Source organism: Thamnophis sirtalis, unplaced genomic scaffold (assembly GCF_051295495.1).
Source record: "Thamnophis sirtalis isolate CommonGarterSnake01/CBP01778 unplaced genomic scaffold, rThaSir2_p1.2 scaffold_4, whole genome shotgun sequence".
NCBI lineage: Eukaryota > Metazoa > Chordata > Lepidosauria > Squamata > Natricidae > Thamnophis > Thamnophis sirtalis.
In genome coordinates, this window is record NW_028261384.1 from 103,067,657 (window position 1) to 103,081,450 (window position 13,794).

The 13,794-nt window shown below is 40.8% G+C and overlaps 1 protein-coding gene across 4 annotated transcripts in view; it reads left to right on the forward strand.

Moving 5' to 3' along the window:
- The window catches only part of PDK2 (pyruvate dehydrogenase kinase 2), a 47,327-nt gene that overhangs the window by 22,719 nt on the left and 10,814 nt on the right, over positions 1 to 13,794 (forward strand). Inside the window, exons 4-13 of one of the 4 annotated variants that reach the window (XR_015696443.1) lie at positions 601 to 785; positions 968 to 1,057; positions 3,135 to 3,212; positions 3,388 to 3,417; positions 5,835 to 5,911; positions 7,003 to 7,101; positions 8,349 to 8,456; positions 10,316 to 10,429; positions 10,787 to 10,990; positions 11,136 to 12,869. Coding sequence is in view for 2 of the 4 variants with exons in the window: in XM_087713626.1 (XP_087569752.1) it covers positions 601 to 785; positions 968 to 1,057; positions 3,135 to 3,212; positions 3,388 to 3,417; positions 5,835 to 5,911; positions 7,003 to 7,101; positions 8,349 to 8,456; positions 10,316 to 10,429; positions 10,787 to 10,927 (922 nt within the window). In the remaining 2 variants the exon portion in view is untranslated. Of the gene's footprint in view, positions 1 to 600; positions 786 to 967; positions 1,058 to 3,134; positions 3,213 to 3,387; positions 3,418 to 5,834; positions 5,912 to 7,002; positions 7,102 to 8,348; positions 8,457 to 10,315; positions 10,430 to 10,786; positions 12,870 to 13,794 lie in introns of those variants that run through there. The other 3 variants (XR_015696444.1, XM_087713626.1, XM_087713627.1) reach the window with 3 other exon arrangements.

Consider the following 13,794-nt stretch of genomic DNA (forward strand, 5'->3'; position numbering starts at 1 on the left):
AATGCAATGGCTTAATGTCTCCCCCGGAATCCCAACCCTTCCCAGCACTCCCAACCCGTGCCCATTAGTTAGCTCTGGCCTGTACCCTTGCAGACTCCCCCCCCCCAAGCCTGTCTAAGCTCCCCCCCCCCCTGGCCTGCCCCTTAAAATTTCATTTTAAAACCCCTAAGAAGTCTCTTCTTTGCATGCCACCTCTCGGGATCCCAAGATCCGTCATTAAGGAAGTGTCTTGATAGGCAAGAAGGCCATCCCCGGGAAAGGGGGAGTTCCCGAAGGGAATAAAGTTCTGTCGCAGTATAACTTAGAGGAGAGTGTGGCATCAACCAAACGGGATGACATCACGGGGAGATGGAACGAGGAGATAAGGGGGACATTTAATGAAAATCAAAAATTACAGTCCAAATGACCATCCTTAGTTAGGAATTTGGGGAGCGAAGGTATAAGATTCCTGGAAAATCTTAAGACTGTTTGGGGTAAATTGATCATGCCTGAATCATCGTCGGATTATTTCTGTAATAATTCTGAAGTCAAAGTGTATCTTTTGGACCTAAAGAGATTTTAAAAAATAGTTGTATGTGGAATGTTGCTGTCTCATTCTAGGTTCACCAATGCTCTGGTCACAATTCGCAACCGTCACAATGATGTGGTCCCTACCATGGCACAGGGGGTAATTGAATATAGGGAAGCTTATGGTGATGACCCGGTTTCCAACCAAAACATCCAGTACTTCCTCGATCGTTTCTATCTTAGCCGTATTTCTATCCGCATGCTGCTCAACCAACACAGTGAGTTATCTTAAACCCCTCAGATCTGCCCCCCCCCTTTTTCCATTCTCTCTTCCTCTTGATTTTAGTATTAAGGGGTGAATATTTTATTACAGCTGTATCTTGGTAGGCAGCCCCATCTGATGTTTTTGTCATATTGTGCCCTGCCTCCCTTCATTTGCATCTTCTTTTTTTCCCCACAGCCTTGATTTTTGATGGCAGTACCAATCCAGCCCATCCCAAGCACATTGGCAGCATTGATCCCCACTGCAATGTATCAGATGTAGTTAGAGGTGAGTGTTCTTCTGTGATTCCCACCGCAGCATCTCTTCCCCCCTTTAGAACTCTTAAGAAATCAATTTTGCTCTTTAGCTCCTTTCCAGTCTCATGAGAGCCACAAAAAAGGGGCCACAAAAAATGTACCTGTTGCAGCTCTCTGGCCAGGAGTTGCCTATCTTGGATAAACATACGATGTATGATTTAGAAGAGTTGAAAAGGCAGTTGTCTAAATTCACAGAAGAAACAGAGACTAGATTTATATGTTTTGTAGGTCATAACGTGAGTACTTTGGTTTTACGTTAGAAGATTGTGCTAAACCTAATTGTAATTTGTTCAATAAATCCTGATTAAACAAACCATTATTTAGTATAATAGGTAACTCAGGCAATATCTAAGGCCTTCCAGATACAAAGATTTACTGCATCTTATTTTAATACCAGATTAGTCAGTGTTGGAAACAAAAGAAAAAAATTCTTAGAGCTTATCTTACAGTGGACACTTGATGGAACTTACAGTTCCCTGTACTCTACACCCAAGGTAGACATGATTTTTGCAAAGTCTTACATGCAGCCACAATAACTTTTTAACAGTGCCTGCTCAACTGTAGTTTTTAAAGTACAATTTAAATACCAGTTTAGGCTCTTTTCACCTCTATATCTTTTCTCTTGCTGTTTTTGGAAGTGCAAATCCCTGCTCAAAAAGGATTTCAAACATCTATATCACGCTGATATGCGAAGAATACAAGTATAATCTTTATTGTCAGTGTACGTAAATATAACGAAATTGGTTATAACGAATTGGTTCTGTATTTGTGGAAGGACAGCCAATGAAGCTGGATTTCCTGTTATTGCATGGAATTTGCACAAAAGAGAGAAGATCTTCTAATAGTCTTCTGACCCATTTAGGTTGTTCTTTCATAGCCTTGGTTGAATTAGGTGATTCTTAAATAGAATTCAAAAGGAAATGTGGATTAAAAAAGAGGAGAATATGCAGAGCTCTGAAAATTTGGGGAGGCAATGTATTCCTTCCCTGGCTTTATCTTAATTTGGTCCAAATTACAGTAATTTGCGTGAAAGTAATATTGAATTTTTAACCCACTCATCAAGTAGATGCTCTTGCTGGTCATTGCCTATTTATGACAAAACTGAGAGGTTATAGAATTCAACATGGACAGCCCGGACAGCCCAGACAGTCCATCCTTAATCCTGGGGGGTGAAAATTTACACCCCTCGGAGAGGGCCCGCAATTTGGCGGTCCTCCTGGATTCGCAGCTGACACTGGAACACCATCTGTCAGCTGTGACCAGGGGGGCCTTTGCCCAGTTTCGCCTGGGGCACCAATTGCGGCCCTATTTGGATCGGGAGGCACTTCAAATGGTTACTCATGCCCTTGTCACCTCAAGGCTGGATTATTGCAACGCGCTCTACATGGGGCTACCCTTGAAAAGCGTTCGGAGACTGCAGCTAGTCCAGAATGCGGCCACGTGAGTGATATTGGGTGTATCGAGGTACACTCACGTTATACCTGTCCCCCGTGAGCTGCACTGGCTACCAATTGGTCTCTGGACGCAATTCAAGGTGTTGGTTATTACCTTTAAAGCCCTACATGGCTTAGGGCCAGCATACCTGCGAGACCGCCTACTGCCACATACCCCCCAGTGGCTGGTAAGATCCCACAGATTGGGCTTCCTTCAGATGCCCTCAGCCAGACAATGTCGGCTGGCGGGCCCCCGGAGGAGAACCTTCTCGGTGGCTGCTCCGACCCTTTGGAATGAGCTACCCCCAGAGATCCGGACCTTACCCACTCCCATGGCCTTCAGGAAAGCTGTTAAAACCTGGCTATTCCGGCAGGCCTGGGGCTGTTGACCTCATTGTTGAGGTCCAGCTCCGATTGAACGAATGCGTGTGTTGTGATTTTAAATTTGTCCTTTTCTAAAAAAAAAAATTCTTCTTCCTGTTCTTCTTTTTTGTAAGTCGCCCGGAGTCCTTCGGAATTGGGCGGCGTATAAATTTTAATAATAAAAATAAATAAACAAAGCAGAGAAGCTGTGTTTCTGTAATAACCAAAGTTTTGTGTTTCTTTCTTGTGCAGATGCTTATGACATGGCCAAACTGTTATGTGACAAGTACTACTTGGCATCTCCTGACCTGGAGATCCAGGAGGTGAATGGTGAGTTTGCAGAACCATGATAAAAGTGGGAAAGTTAAGAAGAGGAGCAAATAAGCCAGGTGGGAGGGGGAAGAGGTTATTGTCCAAACTCGCTGCTCAGTGGCCTCTTACAGTATGCATAGAGGGTTTTAGAGGGACTGCTAGCCTCCTCCGTTTTCCTTCCCCTTCTATTTAGCCAGTGGAACAGGACCTCACAAGTGGCTTCGTAAGTAGCTGATGATCCTTTGATAAGCAACCACCCTAAGAGTTATTGTTGTGACTTGGCAACTAAAGCTTTGCTAGAATCCCATTTTCCCTTCCTTTGGGCTTCTTTCTTTTTTTGCCTTGCCTTTTAAAACCAATGATAGTGACTGCCCTTTTAACAGCAAAACAGTGTGGACAATTCATTGATACCCCAAAACTGCAATAAGAGGATATACTGGAGAACATTGGATTATTGCAGGTAATCTGTACCTTCCAGATGTGTGGAATCTAATCCAAGGCAGCATATCTTAAATAGCAATTATTGGAGAGCAGCAGTGGAAGAGAGACCTCTGTCTTCTGTCTGGGCTTGTGAACCTCCTGCCTGCAGCTGTCGGTCACTATCTTACACAGAATGCTGGGCTGAATGGCTCCCTGGCTTAAACCAACAGGCGTCTTCTTATGTTATTTTAAGATGGTTCTTTGAGTGCCTAAAAATACTGGGAATGATGTTTGGAGACATCTGGTTGAGAAAGCACAATTATCTCTGGTTTTAATCAACAAATTCCACATGGATAATAGTAAAATTCCAGCATTTCTTCCAAAATCTATGCATTCTAATTAGAGAAACACAGAAAACTAGTTGAGAGCTGTGCATTATTACTCTTTGCCTCCTAAGCTTGTACAACTTTGATCCTTGCTGGGTGCTTAATTATTACCACTTGATTTTCAAATCAGTCGCTACCTCTTTCTTCTTTTTTATGGCAATAGATAAATGATACGAAAGTTTTGTAATCCATCCTTCTCTAAGTCTATAGCAGTTCAGCTTCTGAAAGTGAAATTTGTCAATAACCTTAGTGATTGTTAAATTGCCAAAGTAAGCCTTCATAATCAGAGGTATCATGGCCTTAGGAATGATATCTCTGCTCAGTGGCCTGGAGCAACAGCATGGGATCAGGGTTCACTATTGTCTTCATGACTTATTTGCTTGTTGGCTTTCTGAATGCATCTTCTGAATTGTATAGCTTCAAGAGCAGGCTGTTGGATTAGATAAGTCATTGACCTTTGTATAGATAAAAATCACAATAACCCCAATTGGTACTTCAAAGGAAAGAAAAATACAAGCACACCCACATGTGCACACCCACACACAAACACATTGGCCTGAATGGGCCCCTGGTCTAAACCAGCAGATGTGTAAGTGTAAGTGGTGCTTTTTTCTATTTTACACCAACTGCCTGATCTGAAGAGTGTTTTGAATTGGGCTTCCATAGATATAGTTCTGCTTGGAAAATGATCCCGAAGAGAGAAGAAATGGAGTAAATTTACTATATCTGAGCTGCAAAAATCCAGACAATCACCACACAGCCAAGCATTAGATTTTTTTGGTGTTGTTTTGTTGTCATCTAGTAGTCGTCCAGATTTTTGCATCTTGAATATTATACCCTCAGTGTGAAATAATATAAAGTCTGAGGACTTGGTAAACGTGATAAGTAAATATTCCTGACTTGATGACAAAATGTGTCAACTTTTATGTTGAAATCATCCAAAGAAAGTTCTAAATAGCCTAATCGTATCAGGAAACCAAATTGCAATGTTGTTTATAGTATTTGAGACTAAGTGACTTTGGAAACAGGATTGAAATAAATCAGCTAAAACTTTTCAGAAAGTTAGGTAAACCTTGATAATTGACTTGACAAAAGAATTTATCATCCAACAAAAAGAGAAGTTCAAAAGCCTGGGGAGACAGAAGATCAATGAAGTAGCTCTCGATCTTGTGAGATTTTCTGCACTTAGTCATATGGCTGAGGCATCTTTACTTTAGCATGAAGATACTGTGGAATATAGGTAGTCCTCAACTTACAACTGTTCATTTAGTGACCATTCTAAGTTACAATGACACTGAAAAAAGTGACTTCTGATCATTTTTCACACTTACAACCTTTGCAGAATATTCATTATCACACGTTCAAAATTCAGGTGCTTGGCAACTGACTCATATTTATGACGGTTGCGGTGTCCTGGGGTCATGTGACCACCATTTGTGACTTTCTGACAAGCAAAGACAGGGAGAAAGCCAGATTCGCTTAACAACTGTGAGACTAGCTTAACAATTGCAGTGATTCACTTAACAACTATGGAAAGAAAGGTTGTAAAATGGGGCAAAATTCACTTAACTGTCGCAACTTAGCAACATACATTTTGGGCTTAATTGTGGTCGTAAGTTGAGGACTACTTGTAATGGGACCAGTCATGACCAGTGCATCTAGTCATACTGATGTGATTATAAATTTCAAATTTGTGTTGAAGAACCCCGTTTTTTAAACCCCGTTTTATATTATTGCAGCAAGGAGCATGGGTGTTTTGCGTGCTCTGGAGTGGCAAATAAGGAACAGAAACAGATATAAAACAACATCTTAATTAACTTTGTTCTGCTTCTAGCGAATCAACCCAACCATCCCATCCACATGGTCTACGTCCCATCTCACTTGTACCACATGCTCTTTGAACTGTTCAAGGTAATTCTCTCTGTCTGTCTGTCTGTCTGTTGGATTCTGTTTCCACATAATGTTTTGGTGCTGTTATTCCAGCTAGAAATCCGGTCTATAAGTTGAAGTCAAATATTACAGGGGTGGTATTAATACTGCTCTATTTAGTGTTGGGATATCTCAGATGCAACATTGGATCATCCTAGTGTCTTGGAGAATTTCAGTCTTTACATTGAGATTGCCCAATAGGGAGTGACTCAGAAACTCAGGTACTCCAGGAAGATCATAGAGCTAGTTCAACTGGGCATCTTTCAGATGGTTCAGGCTAGTAAGCCTGTGTTCCAGTAGGCACACAATAAATGCTTGGAAAGTTCCATGCATTGCTCATAGAATGTTGAGATGGGATATATAGTTAATTAAGCCAAAGACCTGATTAACCAAACAAACATTCTACTTTATCCATCGGTTCCTTCTGTTTGAAGCGATGATTTCTAGAAAGCAAAATGTAGCATCCAGCATAGTCAGGGGTCTCCTATTTTTCAGAAAAACAAATAAAAGAAAGAAATAATAAGTGGAAGACTACCATGAAAACAGCTTACTGAGGATTGGATGTACCCAATAGCTCTAGAGTGCAATTCAGTTGTGTTCATACTCAATTCTATTGCATTTATACCCAATTCTATTGAGCCATTATAACAACAACAACAACGAAACAACAAACCGATAAAGTATAATGGGAAATTGCAAGAAATAGATATTGATTAAGCATTAAGAGAGAATTCCTGGTAGCAAGATTTGTTTGATGTTGAAGCAGAAGATAGCTTCACACATAGCACTAAGCTATAACTAGAGCACAGTCTCAGTGTCTGGATCAGGTCAAAGACTATTATAGAAGAGATTAGAATTTACTGGAGATATTTAAGTAGAGACTAGGAGGTTTTCTGAACTGCTTGCCATACTTTCAGCCTGTATTTCAGCCTTGGTCCAAATGATTTCTATATTCTCTTCCAGTTTTTTAATTCATAATTTCAAAGAATAGTATATAAAGGGCCTTGCTGGAACTGGGGACACTTATTTAGATCATTCTTATGCATTTCTCTTTTTGTCCTGTTGTCTTCCAGAATGCCATGAGGGCCACTGTAGAAAGCCACGAGTCCAGCCTGACATTGCCACCCATCAATGTAATGGTGGCTTTGGGCCAGGAGGATCTCTCCATCAGGGCAAGTGAACTGATAGAAGAAGAAGGATATACAATAGTGAAGATGCTAAGCAGAAGCTGCAGCTATCTTGTGGTTTGCTAGGCAGTAAAAGAATATCACTGTTTCATAGTGTTCTTACAATTTCTGGTTTCATATTCAAAGTCCAAGTTTCTCAGAGAAGGTGGTTTCCCCACTATTCACATCCATTTCTCTCCAAAGTGAGAAAATTGATAGGAATAGAAAAATAGTTATTGACTCATGTTTTAATCCTGGTCATATTAAATAACAAGACAGCCTAAGCAGAATCTGACCTAGGTTGAAATTATTTGTCCCTGAGCTGAGTTTTAGCTTTTTGTAAGCATCCATAATGACTTCTTGTGACGAGAAAGGCAGTTCACATTTACACCAGAATAGGCAAGGTGACCTTGATGCAGTGGTTAGAAGTAACAGACTAAAATTATGCAAGTCCAGAGAGAGTTCTTTACCCATCCACAAATCCTGGGTGACCTTGACCCAATTTCTGTTTCTCAATATAACTTACATTACAGGATGATTGTGTGGATGAAAATAGAGCAGGGGAGAAAGAATCATAAATGTTCCTTTCCCAACCCAGACGTTCCTCTGAATTCCTCCTCAGAATTTCCCAACCAGCAAAGTCACTCCTAAGTAGTGAATGCTGGGAGTCTACCTGTTGGGAGGACACTTGTTGGAAAAAGCAATTGTAGAGAAGAACTGGAATATACCGTTAAATGTAATTTTTTTTTAAAGTCACAACTGGATGGTATGTATATGAGAAGGAAGGAATACTGTGGGCTTCTGTGACTGGCAATTTGAATGATAAAAGGTATCAGCATAAACAATTTGACAACAAGTTTTGGATCTGGGTCAGACCAGAGCTAAACTGCTTCTCTGATCCTTATATTGGAGGCAGGCTTTATTCTAGTTCAGGGGTGTCAAACTGGCAGACCATGGGCTGGCTGCATCACATGCAGTCATGCCCACCCTAGTTCCGCGAAGGTTAAAAAGTCACGAAACGTCATGTGATAACAACGTGATGCCGTGAGTTTGACACCCATATTCTAGCTTCTGTTAAAGTTTGTACTATCTCAGATTGTTCATGATGGCAAAATATTTTACTTTAATTCAGCACTGTCAAAAAAGACAATAATAGAGGAAATCAGTTTGCACAGATTTGCATAAATTAGATGTGGAAATGCAAACTTGTGGAAATAATCTCTGTGTTTTTTAATCTTTCTCTTGTTGAGCAGATGAGTGACCGAGGTGGTGGGGTTCCTCTTCGCAAGATTGAGAGACTCTTCAGCTACTTATATTCCACAGCACCCAAACCAGAGCTGGGAACTGGGGGGACACCACTGGTATGTGTTACAAAGTGGGCCAAAGTTGTGAATATGAAGCCAATTAAAATAATTAGTCTTTTAAATCGAGGGAGAGAGAGAGAAGTCAAGGCAGGTGGCTTCAAACAGCTTGATTTTTTAAAATATAAATATCGCCTTACAAAATGTTCTTTGCCATGCTTATTCAGATAAAAAGGGACAACTAGAAATCTGTGCTTCAACAGTATTTAAGAGAGATCATTGTAGAAATGGGGTAAAATATGAAAGATCATCAAAGGGATAAAGTGGGGATCACTTTAAATGTTCTGATGTTAAAGCAATAGAACTGTAAGGGAAGGGGGAAAAACTGTATTTTTCGGAGTATAAGACGCACCTTTTTTCCTAAAGATTTCCTAGAAGATTCCTAAAGATATAAATATGGGCTGTTTTTGGCAGGTTTGCAGAGTGCAAAAACTTTTTTTTTCCTTTCGGAAAGCTCTTTAGTTAGAGTGATAGATGAGAATTACATTAATCAAGTGCTGTGCCAGCAGAAAAAAGTCTTAAGTGCTGCAGGTTGTCAGCGATTTCCTTCTCCAGCACATGGATAAATATTTCTCTCTCTCTCCCTCTACCTACCTACCTTCTCTCTCTCTCCCTACCTACCTACTGTATTTCTCTCTCTATCCCTCTACCTACCTACATTCTCTCTCTCTCTCTCTCTACCTTACCTACTGTATTTGTCTCTCTCTCCCTCTACCTACGTACCTACCTACTCTCTCTCTCCCTCCCTCCCTACCTACTATATTTCTCTCTCTATCCCTCTACCTACCTACCTACCTACCTACCTTCTCTCTCTCTCCCCTTACTTACCTACTGTATTTCTCTCTCTATCCCTCTACCTACCTACCTACCTTCTCTCTCTCCCTCCCTCCCTCCCTACTGTATTTCTCTCTCTCTCTCTCCCTCTACCTATCTACCTACCTACCTGCTCTCTCTCTCCCTACCTACCTACTGTATTTCTCTCTTTCTCCCTACCTACCTACTGTATTTCTCTCTCTCTCCCTACCTACCTACTGTATTTCTCTCTCCCTCTCTCTGTCTCCTTCCCTCCCTCTCTCCCTCTATCTACCTACCTACTTTTTTAAAAAATGTGCCTCTTCAAAACCTTGGTGTGTCTTATGCTCCGAAAAATATGGTATTTCTAATTAAATGCTGACAACAATATATGGAGGAAAGCCTCAGTAAAATAAGACAGTAATTAAAATGCAACATTTCATTTATCTAACAGTTAAAACAATTTCTCAATATATTTTATTAATGGATAAAATGCTGATTAAAACAGCCCATCTGAGGGAGGAGGAGTTTCATTAGCTCTTTTTTTCATGATGAATTGTTCAGAACCTACAGCATTATGAGTGGGGGAAAAACAATTTACCACAGAAAACGGCAGAGAAGAGAAGGACTAAGCATATCCTTCCCCAGCACTATTGCTCAGCTTAAATCTCCCTTTATTTCTTTATATTTCTATAAGTGGGTGTGTTTGGGGTGGTGAATCACCAATTGTGACATTCATCTTGGTTCGTGGTGTGCTTTGTGGCAGTAAAATTAAGGGTACATAACTGGGCTCATAACGAGAGACTGCACAGAACTAATTCTTCAAAGCAGTATTTCTCAGCTTCAGCAACTTTAAGAGGCATGGACTTCAACTCCCAGCATTCCCCAGCCAGCTACAATCTTCTAGGATCTGGCTGGGGAATGCTGGGAGTTGAAGTCCACATCTCTTAAAGCTGCTGAGGTTCAGAAGCACTTTTCCTGAGGTATTTATAAGTGGGCATACTTAACAATGTGGTATTATGTACTGTACAGTGACTAAACCATTTTTCTTTTCTTTCACAAACAAGGCTGGCTTTGGCTATGGTCTGCCAATCTCTAGACTCTATGCCAAGTATTTCCAAGGTGATCTTCAGCTATTCTCCATGGAGGGATTTGGAACAGATGCTGTCATCTATTTGAAAGTGAGTTGGTGTCTGGTTCATTTCCGGCTCATATTCCCAGTCCGAAGTGGATTAAATTAACAAAAAATTTCTTTGGCATATATCAGTAAATACAGATTATGCACTACAACTTTTCTGGATTTCCCCACAAAGATTAGGAATGTCCAGATCAACTCCATATTATTTAGTGGAGTGCGTATTGGAATAACTCACTCAGGCCAACAGTCTGAATTTTATTTCCTGCTCATTCTGCCTCTCATTCCTGAGGTCATTTGCCTTACATAAAAATGAAAGCAGACAACCTGCCAATGATACCTGGTGGGTCAATGCATATGATTTTATCAAAAGTGCATCCTAATCTATGTTACATCCTTCTAGGCCTTGTCAACAGACTCTGTGGAAAGGCTTCCAGTGTACAACAAGTCCGCATGGCGCCACTATCAAACCATCCAGGAGGCAGATGACTGGTGTGTGCCCAGCACGGAGCCCAAGAACACATCCACCTATCGAGTCACCTAAGCAAACCTCTCTGTTACCAAGAAGGGCACTTCACTGCTTCCAAAGGGGAGAAACCAAACTTTGGTGAGGGGCGAAAAAGAAACAAATGATAATCACCAGCATAAAACCCACCTTGTGTTGTAAGATCTCTGTGGAGTGCTCCCTTTGGCTGCCTGGCCAATTCACTTGTTAGACAGCATCCTGATCACTTTCTCAAATTTCTTTTCAGAAACGTGTAGTCTAGATCAACATAACTCTGCATGGAATTTCTTTGCCTCACCACAGTCCTGCCTTTTCAAAGGCCTGAAGGATCTGCTTTTGTTCCTATTTAGTATTTGCACACATCACATTTTAATTATGTTTGCGTTGTAATCACGAAGAAGAGAGAACTTGACCACTAAATATTAATATATTGAGAAAAACCAGGAAGCAAAAAGAGAGGGAAGAAGAAGCTAACAATTGTGGATGGGATTTTGTTGCATTTCTTCACATGAATCAAGGCCCAAGAAAAAGGCACGAAGAGGTTTAAAATCTGACATGGGCACGGCAGAGTCCAGTGCATCCATTGCAAAGAGCCAAGGACATTAGAGGACACAGGCATGTTTCTTAATATATTGCTGTGGAAGTAAGAAACATTCTCTGAGGGGCAGATATTTTTGCATTATGTTCTGTGTACTTTTCACAATACAGGTCTGAATCTCAGACAAGTTGAGGAAAGCATTACAAGAATCGGGAATTTTAACATTGGAAGAATCAGGCTTAGATTGCACCAGATATATTTCAAGATATAAGGAAAAGGCTTTGTTGGCATTGCTGATGGTTTGGAGTTTATGGTTTCTTGCTTGTCTCATCCACTACTTGCACCTTTGCTCACCATGACTCAATTCCTAGACTGGTTTGTGGTGTAATATAGATCCTTTGGTCCTGCTTATATTGGAGGAATTCCTCCCCTCCTAGGGAAAAGTATTAGGGCACAATTGGGGGTGGGGGGTAGGAGGGGTGGCTTATGGGAGAAAACTGGAGGCAGAAGAAATGCCGAAGAAAGAGAGTGTTGGTCTCCATCAGGGGAATAGTGAACAGAGAACACTGAAACCTTCAATCCTGTCCTCCAGCTGCAATAGAAAAAAAATGTAATTATTTATTTTGAGGACATATTTCTGGTTCATATGTCTCCAGTGCTCCCTCCCACAAGAATCTTGGAGGCAATCAATTATGGATTCCGGGGAGAAGCTCTCTCTTCCCTCCCCTCTTGTATAGCCCCCACTCCCCTTTCCATGGCAGTTATTTGCTTCCCAGCAGCTCTTTGCTATGATCTCACTTTTCTGGTCCCCATTTCAAAAGAAGTGGAAATGTTTTGTAGGCGGAAAATTGCTTCTGCCTTCTATTTTTATCCTGTGCTATTGTTCTAAGCAGATGTTATGCTTAAGGGGTCTGCCCAAATCCCCCTGAGTTGCACTCGCCCGTTTATCATTTTAAGCAGTAATAAGCCACCCTTCTGTCACTGCCCCATCCTCTCTCTGCTGGGTGCTTTGACCAGAAAGGGTCTGTTTTTTATATGCTTAAATATACTTCTGATTCTTTGGGAGGAACGAGACGTGTGCCATGGTCCCATTGCTGCTACAGTATTACAATATCAATTTTCTTGATCAGCTAAGAAAAGAAAAAAAACCATTAAATTTAAATATGATCTCCCTGGTTGTATAACTTGATTTCATCGGCATTAATGGTAGTACATGGTAGTACAACAACATGCATTCTACTTGTGTGCTTGAAACTCACCTTTGAGGTTGCTCCTGAAGATGCCTCTTGACTCACAACACCTTGTCTTCAAATGCACAGAATGCAGCTATTCTTCTATTACTGGTTTCTGAGAGGAGAGATGTTTATTACTCAAACATGTTATGATGATACCTAGTGGAGATATATGTGAATGACATAAAATTTGGGCCAGAGTTGGTCTTGAGCTGTTCCTTGTAATCTTTCGTCAATGGGCATGGGGGCTGGAAAGAATTGTAATTATGGAGGACCATATGTCACAAAGCTTTGCAATTAGAAGAGGAAAGAGAAATTTTGCCCATATGAATTGACTTGTCTTGTTTCCTCCTCCTAATTAAATGATCAATGATAAATGGTTGCAAAATCCATCCGGAAAAAACATCTAGATATGGGCATCTGGGGGGGACTGTGCACGAGGAGGGCAAATGACAGTCTGTGTGTCATGATGTTGCAATGCAAATGAAATTATCTTTTGTACTTACATCACAACCTCATATGCAGATACTAAGGGGCAGGGTTTATCTTGTGTTATCTAATTTGGTAACGAAATATCTGCAAGAAAACAACCAAGCTCAGAGAGCAGCAAATGATCTCACTGTTCAGCCCTGAGCTGCAAATATTCTTTATCGATTACATTACTCACTTCCTCCAAAGCCTCCATGGCTCTTTGAGAAATAATTCCTCCTTCACACTATTCAAGAATACGGGGGCAAATTTAGCCAAATAACCCATGTAGAGTTCTCCCTTTTTAAGTTCATCTGTTCAATAATGTCCTATTCTTGGAGACTGCCTGGACCTATCCCTGCAGTTTACTTGGCAAATGTTTCAGAAGTGATTTGCCATTGCCTCCTTTCTAGGGCTGAATGAAATGATTGTCCCATGATCAACCGGCTGGCTTTGTGCTTAAGACAGGGCTAGAACTCATGGTCTTCCAGTTTCTAGCCTGATGCCTTAATCACTTCACTGTCAGTTTACGAGAGGTCAAAGTTATTAGGAGAACGTTTGTGTTTTTGTAAGTTTATATTATGTTAAATTTGAATTATTAGGCAGCCAGTTCAAGGCAAAAAAAATTTCTGTGGGTGGTGGTGGTGAGGATTTTATTTTGTAAAATT